Source organism: Neocloeon triangulifer, unplaced genomic scaffold (genome assembly GCF_031216515.1).
Source record: "Neocloeon triangulifer isolate White Clay Creek 2 clone unplaced genomic scaffold, ASM3121651v1 ptg000005l, whole genome shotgun sequence".
NCBI classification, from domain to species: Eukaryota; Metazoa; Arthropoda; class Insecta; order Ephemeroptera; family Baetidae; genus Neocloeon; species Neocloeon triangulifer.
Window position 1 is genome coordinate 653,438 of NW_026775548.1, and position 25,360 is coordinate 678,797.

The following is a 25,360-nucleotide window of genomic DNA, read 5'->3' on the forward strand; positions in this document are numbered from 1 at the left end:
ATGTATAAGCAATGTGGAGAAAAAACGACAATACATAATATTGAAAAAATTCCTCTCGTTTAATAAAATGCCCTTTCCATTTTGTTGCAGATTTAAAAAAATGTTCATTCACAATTTGTGAAAATTGTTTCGACAAATCTATCATTTATAATTTCATATTTTTTAATTAAATGTTTAAATGGCACCAAAGGAAACAAAAATAAATTTATATGTAGCAAATTGTAGTATGTTTATTTATAAATACTAGCACATATATCACATACGCGTTTTACGGTCACATCAAATAATGATATACAAAGAAACCAATAAAAACATTCTAAGATGGCATGATGCTTGCAAAACACTACAAGTATATTGAAATGGCAAATTTGAAAAATGTCTTAATCCTTGTTTGTATACGCAATGATGAAGTTTAGCTACTTTTAATTATGATATTATGCAAGAGATTTTTTCACATTCTCCATCCAACAATGCACACTCACAAGATGGAATGAGATGAGCAATTAAACCATAATATAATTTTATCATATATACAAAGTTCAGTTTTTGTGAGAAGAAAATTGGCTTGACAACAATTGTTGTGCCTCCGAGTTAAGAATATTTCACACTCTTAATTAACGCATAGTATTATAATTAATATTTTTGGCGATTCAAGAGTTTGAGAATATATATATTTTTGCCATTCCCGTAAAATCAAATAAAAAAGTTGTCGCACTGCTCCAAGGATAAAATTTCGTTGGATAGAAAAATATTTACAAGCACATTTATATGTACACAAACACACGCTGACTTATAAGAATTATCTCTAAACTTTTGTCATTTTAAATAATTACGCAATTTAATTAACTCTCTGGACGACTGAAAGTGAAAGCAGATTGAAATTATCTGTTGCTTCAATGAAAAGCTGCGCAAAAGTGTAACAGCAGCTTTGCGTCAGGAACTCGAGATTGAATATTTTCATACATATAAAAATTGATTCATTTTAAATGCCCTCAATAAAGCAAATGAAGCTTTGGAATTACAATTAAAAGAGTTTGTGCCTGAAACGTGGTGGGAAGATTTTGAAGCTCGCTTACCAATTTCACATGCATTGCGTGTTCCGATTATTGTTCCAAATTTCGGAGACTAAAGCTCCTGAATCCTGTGTTTGCTGGCGGAATTTTGATTCCCCGTCGTAAATAGAGTTTAATCTTTGTACACATAATAATATATTATATTATTCTTGGTTCTGAACACAGTGATTTGATGCCCTTGACTATTGGTCATGCAAGGTGCCGAAATCGTGGAAAACATTCAGAAACACAAATCACTCAAACGCTGCCGTGAAACAGAGAGAAAAAGGAACTGCTCAATACAAGTAAAAATAAGAATAGATGATTGCAATGCACAGTTTTCAACTAGAAATTAGATAAAAATTGACTCAAAGAGCAGCCGGAATTACAATTTAAAAATCTAGACAGGTGTTTGTTTAAATCTCTCGGTACGGGATTTCCGAAGTGACGTTGAAATCTTCGAAAAAGTGCTGCAGGAACTCAAAAGTGGGTCTTTTTTCGGGCGTGTTGTCCCAGCACATCAGCATGACATTGTATATTTCGTCGGGCAGTGGAACGGACGTGGGCTTTGGCATTCGATAGCCTCGTTCGAGGGCCTCGATGACGTCCCTGGTGTTCATGCCGGGGTACGGCACTTGACCGTACGTGAAGATCTCCATCAGCAGAATTCCGTAAGACCAGACGTCCGACTTGATCGTGAACCGGTTGTAAATGATTGCTTCGGGTGCCGTCCACTTGACTGGGAAGCGAGCGCCTGCAGATGTTGAAAATCAATTTAAACTGTTTTCCAATAATAAAAAAGAATCAAGTACCTTGTCTTGGACAATACTCGTCGTCTTCGATGAGCTTTGCTAAGCCAAAGTCACAGATCTTGGCCACATTGTTATCTCCTAGAAGAATGTTTCTAGCTGCTATGTCCCTGTGTATGAGGTTCAACTTCTCCAAGTACTGCATTCCACTAGCAACCTGGGATATAAAATTCCAATCAATCTGTTTAGAAAAGTTCATTTTTTTTTTAACAAACCTGAGCAGCAACGTAGATCAAGTCGCCGAGTGAGAGATTCTCTTTCCCTTCGTGTCTCAAATAGTCCAGCAGAGATCCTTTGTTCATGAATTCTTGAATGATCAGAATGGGTTCTTCCCTCGAGCAAACCGCGTACAGAGCGACCAGTCTGTTGTGTCTGAATTTCTTCATGATGGCAGCCTCCTCTAAAAACGCTTGCGGGGACATTGACCCTGGCTTCAGAGTCTTTACGGCCACTGGCAAATCTCTCCAGTTTCCTGAAAACAAACAGAATTAGCCTAGTTTGGACTATTTTAGGGTTGAAACTCACCGAGCCAGACTTCACCAAAATTGCCCTGGCCGAGTTTCCTGACTAAAGTGATCTCGTTCCTGTCGATTTCCCACTGGTCCCGCATCATGGGAGACAAGTCCCACATTTCCGGCTTTGGTTTCGGACAAGGTCTTGATAGAACGTGGCAAAGTCCAAGTGCGTTTTCTGAAATCAAATAAAATTAATATTTCTGTGCCAAAAAAAAGTAAAAAATATTTGAACTGAAAGATACTTCATGTGCAGAGGAGATTTGTAAATGATTCCTTGAGAAAACTTTACCCGGACGAAAACAAAAATCTGAGAACTCACTGCTGTAGGCTTGAACAAGGCTTTGGAGGCTAGGAAAGACGTGGTTGGTGGCAATGTAGAATCCGTTGCCGTTGTCCAGGGATTTGATTTTGTAGTGCTTGACGTGGTGCGCGCGCATCTCCTCCCAGTCCTTGACACTGAGGCTGAAGCCACTTGGATTGTGCTCCGAGTTGCGTATCAAGAAGGTCCCGCGGGCATTTTCAGGCGCAAGCAACAGTTTCTCGGCCTCTTTGCGCACAATTTTCCCAAAGAACCAGCTGTTGCAGAGGGAAAATTAATTAGATTTGAGTGAGCACAGGGCAGGACTTACTCTTCACTCTCAATGGACCGTTCCTCAGCGACGTAATTCCAGGGAACGAGACCCTCGTGGTTGGTCTTCAAATGTCTAACTCGCCACCAATCAGACTCCCTGTAACACAATGGGATTTTTTTAAATTCAATTTAAGATCAAATAAAACAATGGTGGAATCTAAATAATAATAAAATATATTCTTACGATTCGTCAAGAACGAGCATTCTGTCTCCCTTGTTGAAAGAAACGTCAGACGATTCTCTGGCCTGGTAGTTGAAAACTCCAACCACAATTTTGTGACTGCCGGTGGAGAACTCGGACATTTCAACGTCGTGTTTGCGCTGCACCCTGATGTGGTCACATGGCTGAGCGTTTCTCTGCCGCATCCGGTTGCCCTCGGTCACGTAGTCATTGCTCGACGGTTTTCCCTCCACGCCTGAAATTACAAAAATCAAAATCAGATTTAAATGTTCCGTTTTAATTAAATTGGAAAATTGTCAAAACTTTTTACCTAGAGTCATCCGAGCGGGATTTGGTTTGCTGCAGCAGCACCCCATGGTTACTTTTGTTCCAATCAAACTTCTTCTTCTTCTGTCAAAAAACCGGCTATTCGCATTCCGAGCTGAAATCACACAAGTGGCGGGTTTAAAAGACAATAGATAATTTTTTTTCGTTAGAGCAATAAAAATAAATCGTTGCATGCGGGCTTGACTGCGGCATTGAAGTTAATGCATGTATCATGTCTACGGAGAGAAAGACAAACAATCAGATAACAACAATCTGTGTGGAAGAAGAGCAAATGCGTCCAATAAAAATGTATCAAAATCAGAAGTAGCAATTGTAGGAATTACAGACTAAATGTTTTCTCCAATCAATTCTGCAACTAATATAATTTTATAATTTGATAAATAGGTAGTGATTTGCCAGGAAAATCAAAACAATTATTTTTATAAAGAAATTTAATTTGAATTATTATAAAAAAATTCCAATAATTATTCGGCCCTAAGAACATTTTTAATCGTTTTACAACAAAATTTCACTGAAGAAAAATTGTAAAGAAACTGATAATTTCTTGCATAAATGTCTTGAAAAATACTTAAATTTTATTTTCAGCACTATATGGGACAGTTTGAGATGAAAATTAAATATAAATAACGTAATCTGTCCCTGTTCAATCATAATTAAAATGAACCATGCATGAATTGGACGATTTCATTAATTGTATTCAATTTTATTGATCTCACGTAATTTAAAAATTCCAACTAAATTATATTATATGGCAAGATTTTTTTCATTAGAAACTCTCATGCTGGTCCCTGACTTATGGGTTTTTTCTTATAAAATAGCAAAACTTTAAAAATATAAAAAAAAAATCAATTTTGAATTCAATACACTTTTTTCAAATAATAAATGGATTTATTTAGGAAAAATGCAAAATCAAAATGACAATCTTGTGATGAATCATTAAAAGGGGGTAATTTATTGCCCGCCGGCCCCACGAGACAGATTGCAAAAGCAAGCGACTCAGCCAACCCTATCTTTATTATTTCTCCGTCCCCGCGCCTGCATTATTACGAATCGCGGGGAGGGCAATAAAGAGTGCATTGTGAATATTATTACGACGACGGCGGTCGAGGGAGCGAAAAGTGCTGGCGAGCAACCCCACCGGCAGCCAAGCTGCCATGATGTATTATTATCATCGTGCGGTGTTTAATATTCACACCAGCGCACTTCCTTGCCCGCTCGCTATTCCGAACAAACGAAAAGAAAAAGATAATAAATCATTCATTCGTCGTGCGGCTTTCGCAAGTTCAATTTGGCGAAGAACAAAACCTCGTTTGACGATTGGAAAATCCATAGAATTTATTGATTTTCATTACATTTGAATAGAAACGATGAAAAATTAAGAAAATTAGGGGAAAAAATTATTCAATTCGATAGAAAGTTGATCAAAAATTGCAAAGTAGAACCTTAATTTTTTTAAATCAAGGTTGCAAGAATGTGAAACTGATATGAATGACCTAATGAGGAAGGTCCCCGAATGCCTCTTTATGTATGTTTTCAAGTGTGTGAACGAGAGAAAGCGTCAGATTATAATAAATTTGATTTCAATGTCACTTTCATTAGCGGGGTCACCAGGTCAAAAGTTTCTCGCAGAGCAAAATTTGAGCAAAGATTCGCCATTCAAACACCAGCATTGACTTTGCAAATTTAAATATGTATTTAATCGAATTAAAATCCAAAATTTCACACACAATGGCATAATGTGAAGTTTGAATTTCTCATTTTTTATTGAATTTTACCATTTTAGATTGAATTCATTCCCTTGAAATGACAGAAGTAAAATTTTATTTAACCATTTGAAGAAACAAGGGTCATTATTTTGAATTGGGAATCCCACTTAATTGACATGCAGGAAACCACCCTTACGCGAGCCTCCGCCAAAGCTGAATCACCCCCTGAGGCGAACAAGTACCGCAAATTCCCAAATGTGGAATCACACCGAAGCCATCATTCCAGCGGCGAATTTACTCCCTTTAATTCGAACCAATTATCTCTTGGGCGAGTGTATAATCAGCCAGTCCATATGTATATAAAAAAAACACATTGTTATTCCTCCGCATCAAAGCAGCCGCGAAACGTAAACAAAGGTGGCCCGAAAGGCGGCCAAAACTCACCCTGGCTGGCTCGGGGATGCGGCGTGAGCGGTCGAGAGTCGAACTCGGCCCTCGTTCACCTACATGAGGGCCGTTTCGACCGCCGAATCGGGCCCCGAAAGTCCTTCAAACAAGCTTCTCGCTGGTCCCCTGTCCCTATTTTGACAGATCAAAGTTGTTTTCCATTAGACCGGCCCCATTTGCGAGAAAAGTTCTCGCTTTCTTTGAAAAGTCTGCGCAGAACGCAAATATGTGCTTCTGCGCACGCGTACGGTCTCCCTTACTTTGCATTCGAGCGTTTTCTGCTCTCTGATTGGTCAGTTCAGCGAACGCCCCGGGAATTGGCGACTTTTCCGCTTGGCGCTGCAATCGTTTCTTCTACTGAACTTTGAAATCGCGCTCACCGAGCGAAATCGGGCCGCCGCACGAATTCGGCATTTTTTCGGCCATGACCTCAGCAGCCATGCAGCCGCACAGCCGCAAGAAAGTCTGCTATTATTACGACAGTGAGTTTTTAATCAGTTTTCTCTTAATTCAATCCAGTTCTTCCGAAAAACGTTGAAACCGGTCGACCTTCAACGGCACCGAAAAAGATCCGTCGCCTGAGACTTTGATATTTTCACTTTTTGAACGGAAATCTCGCATTAAGGCTGGATTTTTGTCGTTTTTAATTGCTTTCGTGACTGAAGTTTGTAGGTGGCGTGTGAAATTTCCATTATTTAATGATATTAATGCTATTAAAGTGAAAATTTCACTTCAGTGAGTTCAAGTTCTTCAAGTGGATAAAAGTCGGTCCTCTGTCATGGCGCCGAGGTTTAAAAACAAAAAGATTTCCGCAGAAAAATCCAATTTTTCTCGTCAGGATAGAGAAATGATGGACCATTTGATTAAATTTACCTTAATAAACACACTAGTCAAATGTTTAACAATAATTGGCATTCTTTTGTCAACTCTAGTTGCTAAATATCTGGAAAATAAAATCCCTTATCCACTTGAGGAACTTAAGACCCTCAGTCAACTCGAATCCATATTCGTCAAATCCGATCATTCTAGAGGAAGACTTGAAATTTAATACTTTTAACCTGCAATTGTAATTTGATTAATTTTTATTTTCAATTTCCAGGTGACATAGGAAACTATTACTATGGGCAGGGCCATCCGATGAAACCACACCGCATACGCATGACGCACAACTTGCTGCTCAACTACGGCCTGTACCGAAAGATGGAAATCTACGTAAGTGTGCCATTGCTCTAATTTCCGCGCAGGACTAATTTGTCTTGAAAAATTCAGCGTCCGCACAAAGCGACCGCCGAGGAAATGACCAAATTCCACAGCGACGACTACATCCGATTCCTGAGGAGCATTCGGCCCGACAACATGACCGAGTACAACAAGCAGATGCAAAGATGTTAGATTTTCATAATTAACCAAAAACTAGCGAGTTAACGTGAATTTACTTTTTAGTTAACGTTGGTGAAGATTGCCCGGTGTTTGACGGGCTCTACGAGTTTTGCCAGTTGTCTGCAGGCGGTTCCGTGGCTGCCGCGGTCAAGCTCAACAAACAGTCGTCGGACATTTGCATCAACTGGGGTGGAGGGCTGCACCACGCCAAGAAGTCCGAGGCCTCTGGTTTTTGCTACGTCAACGATATTGTCCTCGGCATCCTCGAACTGCTCAAATACCACCAGCGTGTTTTGTACATTGACATTGATGTGCATCACGGAGACGGTGTTGAAGAGGCTTTTTACACGACCGACAGAGTCATGACGGCCTCTTTCCATAAGTATGGAGAGTACTTCCCTGGAACTGGCGATCTCAGAGTAAGCTTGTATGAATTATTAACAATTAAGCAAAATCTCATCAAAATTGTTAATATTAAATTTTTTAGTGCAATTAATTTGAACATTCATTTTATTATTGTTTTACTAATAATTACCTATTTTATTCTTCAGGACATTGGTGCAGGCAAAGGCAAGTACTACGCAGTAAACATTCCACTCCGAGATGGCATCGATGACGAGAGCTACGAAAGCATTTTCGTTCCCATCATGTCAAAGGTCATGGAGACCTTCCAGCCTGGAGCAGTCGTTCTGCAGTGCGGAGCAGATTCCCTCACTGGTGACAGACTGGGTTGTTTCAACCTGACTGTCAAAGGTATGTTTTTACCATAAAAATTCTTTATGAACTCCGTTGATTTGATTCTGTGCCATTCAGGACACGGGAAGTGCGTTGACTTCATGAAAAAGTACAACCTGCCCCTTTTGATTGTCGGGGGCGGCGGCTACACCATCAGGAACGTGTCTCGCTGCTGGACTTATGAGACGTCGGTGGCCCTGGGCGTAGAAATCGCCAACGAACTACCTTACAACGACTACTTTGAGTATTTCGGCCCCGACTTTAAGTTGCATATCAGCCCTTCAAACATGGCCAATCAAAACACGCCCGAGTACCTGGAAAAAATAAAGTGAGTTGACCGAAGCGACTGGAATTTTGAAACTCATTTAAATTTTTTTAATCAGGACACGCCTATTTGAGAACCTTCGCATGCTTCCGCACGCACCTGGAGTTCAAATGCAGGGTAAAAATATGGTTTTTTTTATTTGTGCAGAAAATATTTGAAATTTGGTTTTTCTTTAGCCATCCCTGAAGATGCGTCCAAGGTGGACTCCGAGGAGGACGACAAGGCCAACCCCGATGAACGTTTGCCCCAGAGCATCACAGACAAGAGAATTGCTCCGGACAATGAATACTCGGACAGTGAAGACGAAGGTGACAGAAAAGACCAGAAATCCTTCAAGGGACGTAAACGACCCCGTCTGGACAAATCGAACAAGAACGACACTGAGGAGAAAAAGACAAATGACGAGGACGAGAAAAAACCGAGTAAGTTAAAATTATCACATTTTTATTTCATAAATTAATTCTGGAATTTTAGAAGTTGCTGAAGAAAAGGAATCGAAGAAGGAGGGCGAGAAATCGTCTGCAGCTTAAATTAATATCCGTCTAGATCTCAAAACGTGTAAACTTGCTGGCATGGGTGTCAAAATTATTTTGTGAATAGTGTTCAAAATTTACCGTCATTAGCATTTTTGAATAATTTTTTTAATTCATCATTGCTGCGGTGGTCTCATTATTTTGTTACATACCTTTTTGATCACGTAGTTGTTTTTAAAAATAATTAGGATTAATTATTTATTCCAATAAAATTTTTGAATACCAACTTAAAACTTGAATTTCTTTATTCTTGGATGAGTCAGGAAGAAGCTAGGCCTCGCCTAATTAGCTCAAATCGCTTAATAAATACATGTCCTGTTTGGCTCGGCTGCCAGCAGAGGTGGATGTACGGAGGCAATATCACAGATCCGTGTCCCTCTCTCACATCCAGAGAAAAATTAAAAATAAACAGGAAATGGTAATCACTCTACTTGAGTCAAGTCGCCGCCCGGAGATATTTTTGAAATCTCAGTAAATCACGACGCAAGAGTTAATTTTGGGGAACAAAAAATTCAAAAAAAGCTTGACCAGCCGAAATAAGGATCCTGTGGGAGAGTTCAAGTGAAAAGCTTCGCCACCCCCTGCGGGCTATTTAAAATTTGATTACTTTCTTGAATAAAAAGTGTGACACAAAATTTTCGGTTTGCGCCGAGTCATATGCACGTCCATTTTTTGTATTTCCGTACGCGCCGCCGTCATGTCTTATAAACTTGTGATATAAAAATAAACTTTCCGAGATATTTTGGCCGGAAAGATTTTTAAAGAAGGCAGCTGCGCGCCTTATAACATTCGCTATAAATATGCGTCGCGTCTCTCTTGCTCGGCGCGAGGCGCGCGCGTTCTTTCTCTGTATATTATCCCTAGTCATGTGCATCTCGCGCACCCGCTTTTCCAAATAAACACGCGGCGACCAGCAGCCCACCGCGCACTCCATCCCCTTTGGACTCGCGGGCCACGCCAGACAACAATTTTCAAGCTCAAAGGAGACGAGCTTTTAAGCAAAAAGACGTGAATTATTCGAGTAAAGAGGTAGAAATTAAACTGAATTTCGTATATATTAATTATTTGAAATAATTTCATACGTTTCTTTTCTGAATTATAAAAAAAAAATGGATTTAAAATAAATTTAGTTTCAACACTGATATTATCTTTTAAAATTTCAGTTTGAAAAGTTAATCGATTGAAAATTTTTACTGAAACATAGATGAAGCGTTTCTGACAAAAATTAATGCAAATTTTGAGGTTATTTAATGTTATTCTTTAATTATTATTTAGATTTTTAAATTTAATTTGGTCAAAATCTGCTCTTTTCAATCATAAAATTGTTGTTAATAAAAAGTTGTTAATTAAAACATTAAAGAAACATATCAATTTTTTCCATTATAAATGATCTGAATATTTTTTGCACCTCTTAAATAAATTGTGCAGCAGAAATTTTATTGTTTTGCGCTTTTTTGTTTCTAAACAGAGCTGGTGGATTTGATTGTGCCGAGAGCAAATTAGTGTTGATGGCGCCGGAATAAGTGGTTTGCGCGCCGGCCGAGTCTTTCTTGATTGTATTTGCCAAGGCAGCGCGATCACGCTCGCAGCTAGGGCGGGGTGGTTTTCTCGGCCCGCGCTTAATTAACGCGTGTGAGCACACATGGCGAGCGAGGGTGGAGGGAGGCAAGGGTTGGTGAGGCCATGCGCGCCTCTTCTCTCATCGTCCTGCACGCGCCGCGAGCCAGCCCTGCTGCCTCGCTCTGCCCGAAACACCCACGCATCGCTCGAGCCATCAAACACACACGTATGTACGGGGACGCCTCTGCTCTCCAAGATATAAATATTTGCGTCAGTTTAGACCATGATTTCATCCAGTTCACTTCACTGCGCTGCCGGCGCGCCACAAGAGCTCTTTCTGTGCCCAGCGAGTCAAATTCTTCAAGCGCAAGACAAGCAGAGTGCAGTTGGATTAATTGCAAGTGCCTGACTTTTTTACGTCTAACTTAATTCTTAGTGTGTTGTTCAAATTTTTAAGTCTTGAGGTTAACAATTTGGAACTATTTTAAAAGGGAAACTGAAATCGAGGATTCGTTAGATTATGAAATTAAGCTGAAAATTCTCATTTTCTTAGAACGAAAATCGGCCTGAGTTTTTTATCTCAATTAAACTTATATGATTAACAATTATTTGTTCAGATCATTTCCATAGAGTTAATATTTATCTCAAAACTTAATTTTTTGAATTATCTGTGCAAGCAAGATTTTTTTTCCAAAATCTAACCATGAAATTAAATTAATTATCATTTTTGTATATCCATCCCAAATGTCTCTGTTAAATTATTTGTTTTCTTATCATGCTTGGTCTGTTGGAACTTCTTTCAGAATAAAGTATGCTTTTGATTCATGAGTTTAATAACAGTTTAATTAAGGCCGATTGACCCGTGTATAGACTGAAGCTGGGCGTTGTTTTAATTAACATTCTCCCAGCAGAGGACGAGAGAAAACAACAAGTAAGTCAATTTATTCAATTTATCTTGAGTTTTATTTTTTTTTTATATTACTGTAAAGCTTATTTTTAGAATATCTGATAAGCTCGAAATGAAAATTAATCAAATTTCTTATTTTTATATGATTGTCCTAAATGTGGTGAATTTAATGGTCACAATTTAATTCATGTTAAATTATTTTCTGTTCTACATATAAGTATTTTTTTGTTCATGCATTCAATGCTGATATAAAATTGCGACTGACCGCAATAGGACCGATTTTTGCCACGTGCGCCTCAAGCACATTGCTTGTCGCTGAATATGCAAATATATAAAACAAAAATTTGTATTCGCATTGAATAAATCAGTGCCGCTGGACAGAACAGGGGCTCTGTTTAGTTGACCGTGCGCGCATCCCGATAATTTATGTCAACACAAACTTTTATACAGAACGAGCGGCGCCACACAAAGAGGCGCGCGCGCGAGAATGAAAAATACAAGTTTGAGTGGCGAAATGCCGTGACTAATCATTCTACACGTCGTCTCGCTCGCGTGTTGAAAAACGCTCGCCAGCAGCGCGGCCGGAATTTGCCTCGGGCCATCAATATCGCTCTTTGTTCACCAACGGAAGTTTAGACAAAAAATTCATATTAAAACCGAGTCAACAGTTGATTGATTTCAGATGCCGGCAAAAATTATAATACTAAAAAAATTTATATAAATTGCACGTGCGTAATAAAGAAATTGGCAGAGATCCGCAAACGAGGGTTGGGCTAAATTTTTGTCTGGTATATGAGAGAGAGGGCTCTATTTATATGTGAGAGGGAGAGTGTGTGTGTGAGTAACATTCATAAAATCTGGAGTAGCGAGATTGACGTCAGAGCCGAAAACAGGACAAATTTTATGTTCTGTCCATTTATATTGGAGCGGCGGCGGCGGCGAGATGAGGGAAAATATGGAAGAGTCTATTTTTGGCCCAAATATGGTCCCACACCTTCCACCCACCCACCCCGGTTAATAACATGCGCGATTGATATTTTGATCAGCTCGGGGTCTATTTCCATTTGCCTGGCGGCGGCGCTGGAAATTCAATGCGCGCCTTGTCAATCACGTGTCTAATTGGGCCTCCGACCGAATTGTCTTTCACTTGCCATATTCATGATCACAATAAGCTGAAATGGAACTGCGAGAGAGATCATGTGACTTACAAACAGAGAAAACAAAATTCACACTTGATGAAAAAATTTATATTTTGAATTAGAAAGAAGTAAATATTGTTCTTTCTAAAAAAGCCAGGATTTAAAGGCAAAAAAAGTATTGAATTTATTTTGAATGTTGAAGGCCTCGAAGGTTTCCAGTCGCGGACCCATAATCGCAGCTGTTAAAACTCAATCGCCAGAGCGCAGCGGGTCATTCTCGTCGGCGCCGATAGCAAAATAAAAACCAAGCTTTCCTCTCGTCTGCACAATATAGATTCTTTACATCTTTTTTTCTGTCGACGATCAATTCATTTTCTCCAACGCCCGTGGAAACAAACCATGAAAAGTTTAACATGCCATTATAGCTGTCAAAGTGGCGAAAAATAGCCTCTGCGCGCGCGGGGCAAATGACACGCGCGCCTCCTCCAGAATATACAAAAAAGAATTCTCGCTCGGACGCGCACAAGGCACGTTTTGTGATTTGTTTTCACCTACGAAACATTTGGTTGCTCCGTCCATTCAGAGTTTAAAACAGTTTCGACCTCAATCAGATCACAAGGGCGCCTGACAAGGTATGCAACCCTCGCGACACACGTGCGTAGGTGTTGCCTAAATTTATTTGCAGGTTTTACACAAAAATTGATGTAATTCTGGAAAATTTATGAAATTAATTAACTATGTTTGCACCTTCATTCCTAAAATTAATCTTAAACTTTCAAAATTTTCTTACCACTTAAATTGCTTAAATTGATTTATTTTTCATTCATATTAAAACAGATTTTTAAATTATCTTCTCCAATTAATTCCTTTTAACAATTTTACTTTTTACTATTTGTTCTCCGCAAATTTTCAGTAAATTCAGCGTGTTTGGTTTTCCAGGTTCCAGCAGATCTCTGCTATTTCTGTCTCTTGAGAGGGCGGCCCAGAAGCGTGTTCGCCTCGCAGCGCAGTTCTCGCCGCAAAACAAGACCGGCACTTGTGTTATTGATACACACGAGTCGCTGTGCCTGAAACCAACTCGTCACTTCCTTTGGAGCTGAGGATCTGTCTTTTTCCGCTTTGCTGCCGATGAGGTATCAATTTCGCCAGCGGGCGGGAAGAGTCGATTTGCAGCAGCCATTTCTACGCCTGGTTGATTCTCCTCCGCAATCGCACAACCAACTATACAAATTATAATAGCACATCCGATGACTATATTTGAAATTGATTTTTTGTTTTTGCAACTCATCCGGATGTATTTTTGTTGTCAAGAGACCACTTTTGCCCTGACGCGCCGCTTTAATTTTGGAACCGTCATAAATAAGCCGCAAATCCCTTCCTATCTTTCGGCCGCGCTCACTTCCCGCGCTTAATTAATTTGAAAGCAGCGGCCGATTCCAAAGTGACCTAGACAGAAATAAATTGAACCAAAATCGCAAGTTCTCTGCCCACGCTAAATTTATACACCTATAGCTCCATTCAGGCGTCGCGAGGACAAATTTAAACACGCGCTTGAATGAAATCATTTTCAAAGTGTTAAAAGTGAATTACATGAACATAAAAATTTTAAAGCGGGGATGTTATTCAAAAATAAATGTTTCTAATTGAATATCATTTAAATCTAATTAATCATTACTGTCATTAGTTCAAATTTACCATTTTTCGTGAGAAAAAAAATTAAAATTTAAAAACAAAATTTCAAAACTAAAAATCTGATGTAATTTATTTCAAACTCTATTTTTGTAGGATAAGATTTATTGTCTTTTTTTCGACGCGGAAATGTTTTGACAAGGCGAATAGCTTGTTTCAAGATCTAATTCCGTTCCGTCCAGCTGGACGAGCAATAATTTTGAAATTTTAATAGCTGAATTTACAGCTTCGAATGTGAAACAATAATAATAACAAAGCGAATTATACGCGGGGCGCTGTCAGAGGCAAACAAACACGTGTCACGAATGCCGCCGCTACGAAAATAAAAAGCTTAATTTAGGGCGAAGTCGCGCGTCAACCATAATAGAGGGCGAAATGAATAAATTTGTCTCTGGAAATTATTCAAGTAAAAGACGAGGATGCGCTCTTGAAAGGCTCTGTTCGTGCCAAGAGCAGAGTTAAAATAATTTTTGAAATGAATAAATGCATTTTATTTTGACTGATGCTCGCGCGCATCAGTTAGTTTCGAGTTTCTTCTCAAGCCTGCGGAGAGATATCTTAAGCCGGCTAATAATAATTTTCCCACCCTCGCGCCCACCTAAAGTTTGTGTTCGCTGCGATCGAGAGAGTGGATTTAGAAATGTATCCAGAGAGTGAAGTGCGCGTTCCTGCGCTTGATATCGCTCTGATGCGACTGAGTCTGCAACTCTTTAGAGCTATTTCCAGCTGCGGGCCATCGTGCTGCCCCGACTTTAAGTGGACATGTATGTAGAGTAAAACGAAAACCAAAGAGTTAAAAGCAACCAGCAGGGTCTTCAAATAAGCCTGATAGGCGAAAAGAGACGAAAATTTGTAAATAAACCTCAACAGACTCATTTTCTAAAAAACACAAAGTCAAAACTATTGTAAAGTAGAAGAAAAATTCAACTGTTGTAAAAGGGTGAAAGTATTCGTTTTATAATATTTCAATTTTGTTTTGCGAAAAATAAAAAGTACCATCGTTCTTGTCTTATTTGAATTCTCCAATGTGCATTCGCAACTCATTAAAAAAACCTATTTCAACAATTAATAGGTAGTGAATTAAGTTGTAATAGTTTAAGGAAACAGTCGATAATTAAGTAATTTTTAACAATAAATTAGAGAAAATAGTTCAAAATTTATTAAAATATATATATATATATATATATATATATAAAGAATATAAAGCTTACAAATGTATTTAACTTTTTCACTGTGATGTATTTGACGTTAGCCTGAAGGAGTCTCTTTCATTTTTTTTTAACATGAAGACTTTTTTTGCTCAAATTTTGGTTTCATCAGGTTAGATTTAATAGATCTATTCCCTAAATATTGCGGAAAAAGGATAAATATGAAAGTAAATTTAGAAAAAAATATCAATACAAAAAAATGTCCAAAAGTCTTGGGTTAATCCTAAAAATGTTAGAATTTACAACCCTTTTATTCCAAATTTTTTCTGAAAATTAAATAATATAATCTCATTTTTGAATTAAAATCCCTCCATTAAGTTTTAGAATTAATTATTAAAAAAAAAATTAAAAATGACAAACACAAAATAATGAATTATTTGTCAAAAGTTTGAAATTCTCAAAATTGATACAGAGAAATGATTTACAATCTTGGGGAAGAAATCACAAGCAAACGAGGCAAATTGCCAGAAGCACGCTGTTTTGCCGCCACTTTTCAAAGATGGCCGCAGAACAGCGTCACGTGATTGGCGGTAGCTGATTTAAAGAGCCCAGCCGTCGACCAATCACAAAACTTTTCTCATCACAACACTGCGAGTCGCTCCAGCCAGCAACACACACGATGGAGTGACGATTTTACTCATTTTAACTCTCGTTTTGCGTCAATCTCGCGCGGTCAGCAGGAATCCAAGCCTCGCAGCAGGTACGTGAGAACCCTTTAATTAAGGTCACGCCCGAATTGGCACGGAAAATCGTCCGATCCGGGCGCAATCGCGAGTCAAAAGTCGCCTCTAATTCGTGCCACTGATTGTGAGATCAATCAAATCAATATCACGTCGACACTCCGTGACGATTTCGAAAAAGACGCGTCTCAAAAATTGATACAAAAAAAATCCCAGCAAAAAGTGGAGGGAGGAAATGATTTTTCACTAATTGACCCCTGAACTCGGAGATAAAAAATTTTGTGCAATCCCCATATCAATTTCGTGTTGTTTGTGCTCGGTACCTGGCCAAGGACGGAGGTCACGGTTGTGCCATCATTGTTTATTTTATTTTTTTTTTTTACTACGCAGCGTGCATTATTTGCAAAACAACAGCTGAGCCTGACACAGAAAGAAGGGAAAAAACTATAAATAAAAAGATATTTTCATAATAATATGGGCGTATAAAAGAATGGAACTTCATAGAGCGGAGAATCGCGGGTGGAAAATAAAATAGGAAAAATGATATATTTTATTTCTCCGTGTTCTCAGATTTCTGCAACCTCGTCCAGCACAATGGCCTGCAACGAGTCGACTCTTCTTGCTCGGAGGCTGCAGCAGTCTTAAATTATTTTTACGTCGTCGTCGGGATAATAATTTTGGATTCAACATGAGCAAGTTCAAGTCGCCGAGCACCTTGCAGGACGCCTGCATCGGCTTCATCTGCGCCAATCTGGAGGAATTGTGTTTTCTAGTCCCGCCCGCGTCCGAGTTGTGCGACAACTCCACTCACCATGGTCAGTGAATTGATGAAAGTTTGTACCGAATTTCCTTAATTATTTTCGTGCAGGTGCGTCGCCTTATCCGGGCCCGAACAAGTGCTGTGGGTGTTCGAAGGAGTCGGCCCATCGGCTGCGGTTCCGTTCTGGGCTGCGGCTGCACTCGGACCTGGCGTCGCGGCTGCTCTTCGAGTTGTGCGAGAGCCGCAAGTTGTGCGACACGGCGCTCACCTTGTTCGACACCAACGTCACCCTCCTCAAGAAGATCCAACTCAGGAACATCAAGAACACTTATGTGACGGCCAAGGGACTCCGAATGCTCAAGAGCCACAAGGTTCGAGTTGCATTTTTTTGTTTCAAATCGGAAAAAAAGTAAAAAAAATTGTAATAATTCAAATGCAAATCCATCGTAAATATAATATTTGTATTTATCTCCACTGAATTTTATGCCAATTAACGCAAATTAATTTAATTTTAAAATATGAGGATTTTTCTTTCAAATTTTACCACATTTTTGTTAATTTCAAATGATGCAAATCTCAATTATTTTTAATTGATTTCAATCAAGATTTCACTGACAACGTTTTACTCACTGCAGCTGACTGACCTGGAGATAACCGGTTTGACCCAAGCGACGGTCAATGACCTGCTCGGCTGCGTGGGCGAGTGGACCCTGCAGAATCTGCGCAGCCTGAATGTGAGCCGAGGCACGTTCCTGGACCACTCCAAGTTCTGCGTGGTCGTGTCTCTGGCCAAACTGAAAGGGCTGCGCTCCCTCGACGTCTCCTACACGGAATTCAACAAGCACGGACTCGAGGTCGTCACCAACGACTTGCCCAACATCGAAGCGCTCGACATTTCCGCCACCAGGGTCGACGACATTACTCCCTTGAGAAGGTTGATTCATTTAATTAAATATGTTTCAAAAACAAATATTTCTCTGAATTTCAGGTTGAAAGATCGTCTTCGGTCCTTATCCATGTACAATCTGCGCATATCAAGCTGTGAAAATACCGTTGCGGTTCTACTGGAGTTGAACAAACTGTGCAAGTTGGACATTTCCGACGAGAAAGACAACCACCCCTTTGAAATGTTTTCTCCCACCAAAATTAATGTATTAATATGATTAAAAGTAATTGCAAGGCTGAAAGTATTTTGCTTTTTGAAGGCGTCAGACTTGCTGAAGCATCCGCCTGGCATTTGGCCCGACATGATTTACCTGGACATTTCCGGGAAGGACGACATCAACCAGGACGACCTCCTGAACTTTGTCCTGATGCACCCGAAAATACAATTTTTGGGACTGTTGAGAACCGGCGCCGGCTACTCGGACATTTTCCTCGATAGCCGCTGCCCTAATTACAGACCCGACATAATTGTCACCGGCACTGCTGATGTCAAACAGATTTTGGAAGCTCTTAATCGGTACGAAAATTTAAACAAGTAATAAATCTCTGAGGATTTAAAATCGATTTCATACAGGTATGCGTACCGGCCCAATTTTGTCCAGAAGTGCCTGTACAAACTGTTCCGCATCACGACCAACAGCAAGGATCCCCAGATTGAATTCCTCAAGGTGGGAGTAAAATTATTAAAATTGCTAATTATATTAAAATATTGCTTTAGGTTGTGCTGAGGGCCATGAAAACGCACGGTGATCAGTTCGGAGTTCAAATGGCGTCGACAGCCTGTCTGTACAATTTGACCAAGGGTGAAATAGCCAAGGAAATCCACCCCCAAATTTTGGAGGTGGTGGTCAATCAGACGCTAGGTGCCATGGAAACATTCCCCAATCACTACCAGGTAAAAATTTGAACTTTCTTTTAAAAATTTCTTTTCTAATTTCGAATGTACTTTGTCAGTTGCAAAAGAACACCCTGCTGACCTTGTGCAGTGATAGAATTTTGCAAGACGTCAAGTTCGACAAGTTCAGGTGTGCCCGTCTGGTCATGGAGTGTCTTTGCGCTTTTGACGACGCCTCCATGAACCGCATGAGTGTTGCGATTTGCTCTATTTTAGGCAAGAACAATTTAACAAGTTGGAATGAATTAATTCATTTATGATTTGTAACAATCCACAGCCGCGAAAATTTCTACTAACGAGACGTCCGAGTTGGGTTCGAAGCCCACTTTTATGAAGAAACTTCTGAGCTTGGTCCGGTCAAAAGTCGAGACAAAGCAGGTGGACATCACCATGAAATTCACCCTCAGCGCCCTGTGGAATTTGACAGGTTGGAATAAATTGCAGCGCCAGTCGGAAATCAGATAAAATTTGCCTTTTTTTCTATAGACGAATCACCAAAGACGTGTGATGTTTTTCTGAGGGAAGGGGGCCTTACTCTGTTTCTCGAGGTTCTCAGCATTTTCCGTGGAGAGAGTGCGGTCGAGACCAAAGTGCTCGGACTGATCAACAATATCGCGGAAGTGCCAATTCTCAGGAGAATGCTTATGGTCGAGATTTTTCTCAACCATCTCAGGTACTATTATGTTAATTTTTGGTTGCCAAAATTTATTCGAATTTCTAAAAGTGGCATTTCTTGAGTGTCCAAAATCTGTATTATAAGAAACTAATATGTTACAAAACTTTTCTATAAATTAAGAATAAATGATTTTTTTTTTTTTTTTTTGTATTGCCATATGGATATTTGAACTTACTTTCACATTATATTCCTCAAATATTTGAAATATTTTGGAATTAAATTAAAATTTTAAACATTTCAGGATTTTTTCAAACAAATTCTGAAAATGGATATGCCTTTTTTAAAAGTTTTCAACAATTTGAAATTCGTTATAATGATTGCAGGGATTTGCTGCATTCTGAGCACTTGGACGTCAGTTATTTTGCTGCCGGTATTGTTGCCCATTTGGCTAGTGACGGTGCTGAGACATGGACTGTGCCCATCATCAGCAGAGCGGACATGCTAGACGAACTGGTAATAAAAATGTCTCTCATTTCTGATTGATTTAACATGTTTTTCTTCTTCAGGGAAATGTTGTTCTCAAATGGGAGACTCCGGAGGGCGAGATGGTTGCGTATCGGTCTTTCCAGCCGTTTTTCTCGTTGCTCAAGTGCGAGACTCCGTACCAGGTGCAACTCTGGGCTGTTTGGGCAATTCAACATGTTTGCACCAAAAACTGTAGGTTTAATTTTTATAAATCCTTTTTCAAATTAACCATTTTTGGGGGCTCCAGCTAAACGGTACTGCCCGATGCTGGTCGAGGAAGGTGGAGACTCAAGAATGAAGATTCTCGTCGATAATGAAAACACGAATCCAGCTGTGAAAACAATCTGCAGCTCCATCATGGATGTTTTATCTTCCGAGACTGTCTATTACGCGATGGACGTGGAAAAGGTTAAAAATGAAAGGATTTTAAATAGAAGTGTTACTTATTATTTAATTTTTGCAGATAATCGAGGACAACCAGGTGGAAAATGTTGATATGTGTGAGTGAGTAAATCACGTGTTTCGTCCCAGTACTTTACTCTAATCCACGAAAAACATGGACAAATCTTGATAAATTGTTTTCTATTGTTCTAAGGTATAACATTATTGTCTCACGAAGTCTGTACTAGTTGTAAAATTCTACATACGCTTTTGTCTGCACTTGTTGATTTCTTTTGAGGAAGCAAGATTGTTAATGTTGTCAAGTTTCTACTACACGTAACCTTCTCTTTGCTTCAGATCGAAGTGGTGCAAGCTATAATATTATTTCTTGACTTATTTAAAACGAGCACCAAAGCGCACCTTTATTTGTAAACTGAGAGATAAAATATATTAAAAAGATACTTAAAAAACATCACTTTTGGCTTCAAAGAATCACGCAAGTTTACAATTGGATCGACAATTTGTGATAATTTCAAGTGAAACTTTTTCAACACCTGTCGGAGCACATTGTTTTCTTTGCTCTTTGCTTCATGAAAATCATTGAAATGATTGTTAAAAAAAACATGAAGTCTTGATAAAACTCTTAATTATTATTAAATCAAATGTGCTTTTGATGGATCTAAAAATATGTTAACAATAAAAATGCGTAAACAATTTATGTAATGTTTGTAGATTTATGATTTATTTGTTAACCATGGACCATGGAAACATAAATAATCGGGCACCCGCAATTTTGTACTGGAGATTTCAGAATTTTTCTATTTGGACCTCAAACTTGCCCAGTATCAATCATTTCAATTTGTGCTGCTTCTCCTTACACCCAGTCCTCCTCGTCAAATAAACGTGCGGGTTTGAGTTGAAATCTGACCTAAAAATTAAGTTTTTAATGATAAAATTATTTAATTGCTGAATAGTATTAAAAATAATAGAGCAAGATTGACTTACCAAAACTTGATCGAACTATGAAGCTGGAGGCTCGTCCTTCCGTCCGTACAACGCCAGTTCACACAAGTATGCTCGCCCTTGGGTTTTTTGCATTGCTTTTCCAAATTTAATTGTGCGGGAGTCGCAGACCCTCCTAAAACCTAATTTACAATATTTACAATACTGTTTCTCCCAAAATTCATTCCGAATTACCAGCTCCTTTGAACTCCACGAAGATCGAATGCATATTGCTGGGCTCGTCTTCATCATCTTCGTACTCCTCGACGTCATCCTCGCCATCTCCTAACTCCTCTTCGTCAATCAATTCCAGCTGCTCATCTTCCAGCCTCTTCTCGATCTCAATTTCGCAGACGTTACACTTGTTGTCCATTGGATGGAAGGGGTCTTGTGCAACGTCTGTATCAAGCTCAGTAATATCTAAATTGAGGGATATTAATAATAAAAATAATTTTATAAATATTTAAAATTACACATTCCGATCAAATCGTACGAGAAACGTTCTGAGAGTTTGATTTCTTTCGGGAGCAGATTCTTCCTCTCCAGTTGAGGAAATGTGGAGAAATTGTTGGGTGAGTTTGGGTGGCCAAAATCCACTAAGAGCAAATTTCTGGACTGGAAAACATGTCTTTTCAGTCGGCCAGGGCACTGCAAAATTTAAAAATTTTGATTTCAGTGAGTTTTTTTAAAAAAAAAAGTCACAAACGTTGTGTTCAGTGCAGCGACGTGGCCTGGCCTCTGGCCTCTGCAGCAATTCCAAGAGCTCTTCACTGGTCAAGAACGGGGGAAGAGTTGTCACATTTGTTGACTTGGCACAGCTATCGCATTCGTCCAGCCGCATCAAAACCGATTCGGTACGAATATAATCAAACAACCACTGATAAGGGGTGTTGTATTCGCGGTTGATGATGCGTTGACGACTGTGGACCAAAAATTGTATTTTTTAATTATTAATTCAAGGTTATAAATGCTCTATACTCTGACTTACTAACTGAGGATGACTTGTTGCCTGAGTCTATCAGCCTCTTCTGTAAAAAGTCCTCCGTTAACCACCAGCTCTCTGAGCAATCTTTGCATACTTCCATGAATGGATTGGCTTGAAAATTCTCTCGCTGCATTGGTGTACTGTTAATTTAAAGTAAGAGGGTGAGAAAAACAATCTCTGTGCATTTTACACATTCAAACTTACGCCGCGATGAGCCATGGCCATCACAGAATGGCAAATCATATTAAGAGTGCAGTGGTTACTCCTCATGTTTTCAGGGACCTTTCTCAGTCCTGGCCAATTATGCGTCGAGTTGCGAAACTTCTTTCGAAGATTTCCGGCTCTTGTGTACATGGCTGAAACAGAGTTACATTGATGCCTTATATGATGTGAGATCTTTTTGTCGTTAAAAACAAATACGAAGTTTCCGGGCCCAAATAATAAAAGCCTCATAAAAAAATAGTCGAAGGCCGTGACAACTATAAAAATTGAACCATATGTTATTCCAAAAAGTTTTCCTTACGGGTCACTGTTGTTTTTGTGTCGTAGATTTCCTCCATTTCGGGTGCAAGCATAACTGCAAACAAATTAAAAGCAAATTTTAAGAAAAACAATATATTGTATAATTTAATAATGTTAAAATGTAATATTAAAATACATTAAATATAATTTGATTTATGGAATTACAAAATTACTCTTTTAGTAAAAATCGCAGAATATGTAATACACTATTTAATTATCATGGATCTGTGATTTGTTTTTCACTTTTTACAGCAAATTACTTATGTGAGCAAACTGAAATTTATAAAAAAAACTGATTTTCCATTTATTCTCAAATAGATTAACTTTGCAATTCAGGTTTAATTGCAAAACAGCACGTCAGACCAAAACTGATTATATAGCCACTGGCTTAAAATATTTCTTAAAAAGGATTCTGGGGAGTGAACCCGAGACGCCTCTCTATTTGAAAATTGGAGGCAAATCTGCAGCACGACTGGTCTTAGTGAATCTATCTTGCAAGAACTGGGATACACATCAGTGTATGTAGATTGAAAATAAACAAATAATACCAAAAGAATGAATTCAAATAATACGTTCATTAATGGTGATTAATTTTCAATTCCAAATTAAAATTAATTGCAAGTTTAAATATATCTTTTGAAACTACAGTTTATATTTTAATATCACAATTAAAAGTAGACGCACGAGATGTTTGACTAATTAAGAAGCGAAAAAGCAAAAGTAATGTCACGCATTTTCCGCAATTGAAAAGCTTGAATCTAAAAATTAAGTCAAATGAATCATCAAATTAATTCATGGGCCTAATAGTTGCACGATTGACAAGAGTAGGCAACCGGCGCAGCATCGTCGTCGCGCCAGTTGCATAACCACATTTCTTGCTTGTAGAGAGCGCAAGGTTGGCGAATTTCTTGGAAAGTTGGCGATTAAAGAAATACAAAATATAGATCGCTAGTAAAATTGGCAGATTGCATTGCGCATGGCTGTGATCTGAGCGATATTTAGCGTAATATTTATGTAACGGCGTGTTTCGAGAAGGACGTACTAAATTGCTGGAAAGCAACACAAGACACAAGCTAGGGAATACTCCAAACTTTAATTATTTGCCCTCACAAGCTACTTCAACTGATCAATCTTTTTGCTTTTGGCCCACTGTTTCTATTTTCAAATTTCCAAACACTGGTTTGGATTTTGACGCATTTATTTGAAAGCTATTCTCGAGCAGAAAACCAATTATAAACAAATCGTCGCGCGTGCCACTACTCGTCCAATAACTCGCTCGAAGCCATTTTTGAGGAAATCCCTTAGTGGGAACTTGACGGATCCTTTTCTCAAGAACTTTGCACAAAAATATGTTTTTTGTGTATTAAATATGACGAGTTTTTAATGGCAAGATAAAATGATTTTTTTTTTGTATTTACATTCTTGTAAGAGCTGATCCTTGAACAATATTCAATATTTTTAATTTAGAAGAAAAGAGAAGCTCGTCTGAAACCTTTCCGACTCATCGATGTTATCTTGCGCAGGATTCCTTCCGAATGTGATTTCCCCGCTTGGGCTTCATATGAGACTTCTTAATTTTTATTTTGTGTTTTCGCAAAACGTTTGCCAGAGGCGGCGCCTTTTCCTGTCAAAAATCTTTCTCTTTCGGAAATTTGGTACTTGTGTGTGTGTGTGTGTTTTTTTTTTTTATTGATTTTGTTTGTCTTATCTCATGACATGTAATTGTCGGACAGAAACAAGCAACAATAATAAAGCAGGCAAACAAATTTGAAACAAATTTCATTTTCTAAACTTTATTAGTAAAAATTGCAGAGCGCAGATGAGTGGATTTTGTTATGCGCGCAAATTAACATTAAACTTTGCAATTTTTGTGATGATTTTAGTTGGAATAAACAATAATAAAATATGCACACTCACGTTTCAGGCCGGGACGATCAAAGATGGGAAGGTTTATTCCAGATTCGGTGAAGAATCGCAGGCCAAACACCACCGCTCGGGTCTCCATGTGCACAACGTAGAGTGGATCGTGCGGAATTCCTTTAGTCAGAGTATTGGCTCCTAAAATTATTAATAGATGATTTTCCTATTAATACCAAAACTATGTGCATTGTTATCGATAATTTTAATAATGCTTAAATTGACAAAATAAAAGTATTAGTCGTACTGGAGACTGGAAGTTTTGCTTAGCTTTAGCTAAAACGTAGACTGACCAAATAAATAATAATCATAATTCACGAAGCAGTATTTATAACTTTTACCCTCTTCAAGATGCTTAATTTCCACCAACGGACCAAAATCTCTAGCTTGCTGTCTCGTTTGTCAAGTAATTTAATATAATTATAAAAATACTAATATTTTATTATAATAATAATAATAATACTGAGACATAATAGAAAAATGTTAATTATATGTGTATAAATTCATTTTCTATCTGACGTTTGCTTGCGTCTCTTGCAGGTCAAAACATTATAAACCAACTATTTCATTTACTTATTAAAGAAAAGAAGGTTCAATTAAATAATTACTCTCACCTTGGACATACAACTGACAAAATTCCTTGCTCGTCAGTGAATAGGTGGCAGCTCGACCTTTTTCTCCCTTTTCATTTCCGACTTTGGGGATCCACGATTTCAAAACACTCAACCTCAGAGGGGCTGAGGGTTCGAAGAACAGACGGACGAACATTTCTGTTAGCCTTCAACATCTCATCTCGCTGTTCCTGCGATGACAGAATCAGTTTGGCAGATGATGCCATGCACCCTACGATCATTGTCTTCACCTCCCTCTCCTTGAATGCTGCGGCAGATTCTTCTTCCCTGGGAACACAAAATTGAGAAAATCATTGTAAAAATTAAAAATATGGTTAAATACATTTGGGGGGGGGGGGAAATTCACATGTTAAATT

General features: G+C 38.7%; 3 protein-coding genes across 4 annotated transcripts; 2 read left to right on the forward strand and 1 right to left on the reverse strand.

Annotated features, from left to right (window-relative positions):
* Positions 1–210: 210 nt before the first annotated feature.
* Positions 211–5,852, reverse strand: LOC132193849 (tyrosine-protein kinase Src64B-like). The gene is made up of 9 exons (XM_059614771.1): positions 5,666–5,852; positions 3,499–3,609; positions 3,192–3,423; positions 3,006–3,104; positions 2,696–2,952; positions 2,387–2,551; positions 2,077–2,333; positions 1,865–2,018; positions 211–1,806 (listed from the first exon to the last, which is right to left on the reverse strand). The coding sequence occupies exons 2-9, from the start codon at positions 3,542–3,544 to the stop codon at positions 1,469–1,471; spliced, it is 1,548 nt and encodes a 515-aa protein (XP_059470754.1). The 5' UTR covers positions 3,545–3,609; positions 5,666–5,852; the 3' UTR covers positions 211–1,468.
* A 148-nt stretch (positions 5,853–6,000) lies between these two features.
* On the forward strand, positions 6,001–8,874 carry LOC132193850 (histone deacetylase HDAC1). Of its 2 annotated transcripts, none has more exons than XM_059614772.1 (9): positions 6,001–6,150; positions 6,768–6,880; positions 6,938–7,055; positions 7,112–7,467; positions 7,600–7,801; positions 7,862–8,111; positions 8,167–8,225; positions 8,285–8,530; positions 8,583–8,874. In XM_059614772.1, the coding sequence occupies exons 1-9, from the start codon at positions 6,093–6,095 to the stop codon at positions 8,636–8,638; spliced, it is 1,458 nt and encodes a 485-aa protein (XP_059470755.1). In that variant the 5' UTR covers positions 6,001–6,092; the 3' UTR covers positions 8,639–8,874. The 2 variants fall into 2 exon arrangements, with proteins under 2 accessions (XP_059470755.1, XP_059470758.1); XM_059614775.1 differs by having other exon boundaries at positions 8,586–8,874.
* A 6,850-nt stretch (positions 8,875–15,724) lies between these two features.
* On the forward strand, positions 15,725–20,684 carry LOC132193765 (protein zyg-11 homolog B-like). The gene is made up of 15 exons (XM_059614634.1): positions 15,725–15,844; positions 16,395–16,639; positions 16,693–16,955; positions 17,220–17,518; positions 17,573–17,735; positions 17,790–18,046; positions 18,104–18,197; positions 18,248–18,424; positions 18,484–18,640; positions 18,702–18,851; positions 18,911–19,097; positions 19,424–19,553; positions 19,607–19,757; positions 19,813–19,973; positions 20,029–20,684. Exons 2-15 carry the CDS (start codon positions 16,513–16,515, stop codon positions 20,071–20,073), a joined length of 2,361 nt encoding a protein of 786 aa, XP_059470617.1. The 5' UTR covers positions 15,725–15,844; positions 16,395–16,512; the 3' UTR covers positions 20,074–20,684.
* The last annotated feature ends 4,676 nt before the right edge of the window (positions 20,685–25,360 follow it).

Bases quoted from the DNA above. Each gene is read 5' to 3' on its own strand.
- LOC132193849 (XM_059614771.1), bottom strand. From the start codon at position 3,544: ATGGGGTGCTGCTGCAGCAAACCAAATCCCGCTCGGATGACTCTAG. The intron at 2,953-3,005 runs GTAAGTCCTGCC...CCTCTGCAACAG, and splicing joins CGGTCCATTGAGAGTGAAGA to CTGGTTCTTTGGGAAAATTG. The intron at 2,552-2,695 runs GTGAGTTCTCAG...ATTTGATTTCAG, and splicing joins CCTTGTTCAAGCCTACAGCA to AAAACGCACTTGGACTTTGC.
- LOC132193850 (XM_059614772.1), top strand. From the start codon at position 6,093: ATGACCTCAGCAGCCATGCAGCCGCACAGCCGCAAGAAAGTCTGCTAT. The intron at 8,112-8,166 runs GTGAGTTGACCG...TTTTTTAATCAG, and splicing joins GAGTACCTGGAAAAAATAAA to GACACGCCTATTTGAGAACC. The intron at 8,226-8,284 runs GTAAAAATATGG...GTTTTTCTTTAG, and splicing joins ACCTGGAGTTCAAATGCAGG to CCATCCCTGAAGATGCGTCC.
- LOC132193765 (XM_059614634.1), top strand. From the start codon at position 16,513: ATGAGCAAGTTCAAGTCGCCGAGCACCTTGCAGGACGCCTGCATCGGC. The intron at 19,098-19,423 runs GTACTATTATGT...TAATGATTGCAG, and splicing joins ATTTTTCTCAACCATCTCAG to GGATTTGCTGCATTCTGAGC. The intron at 19,554-19,606 runs GTAATAAAAATG...TTTCTTCTTCAG, and splicing joins CGGACATGCTAGACGAACTG to GGAAATGTTGTTCTCAAATG.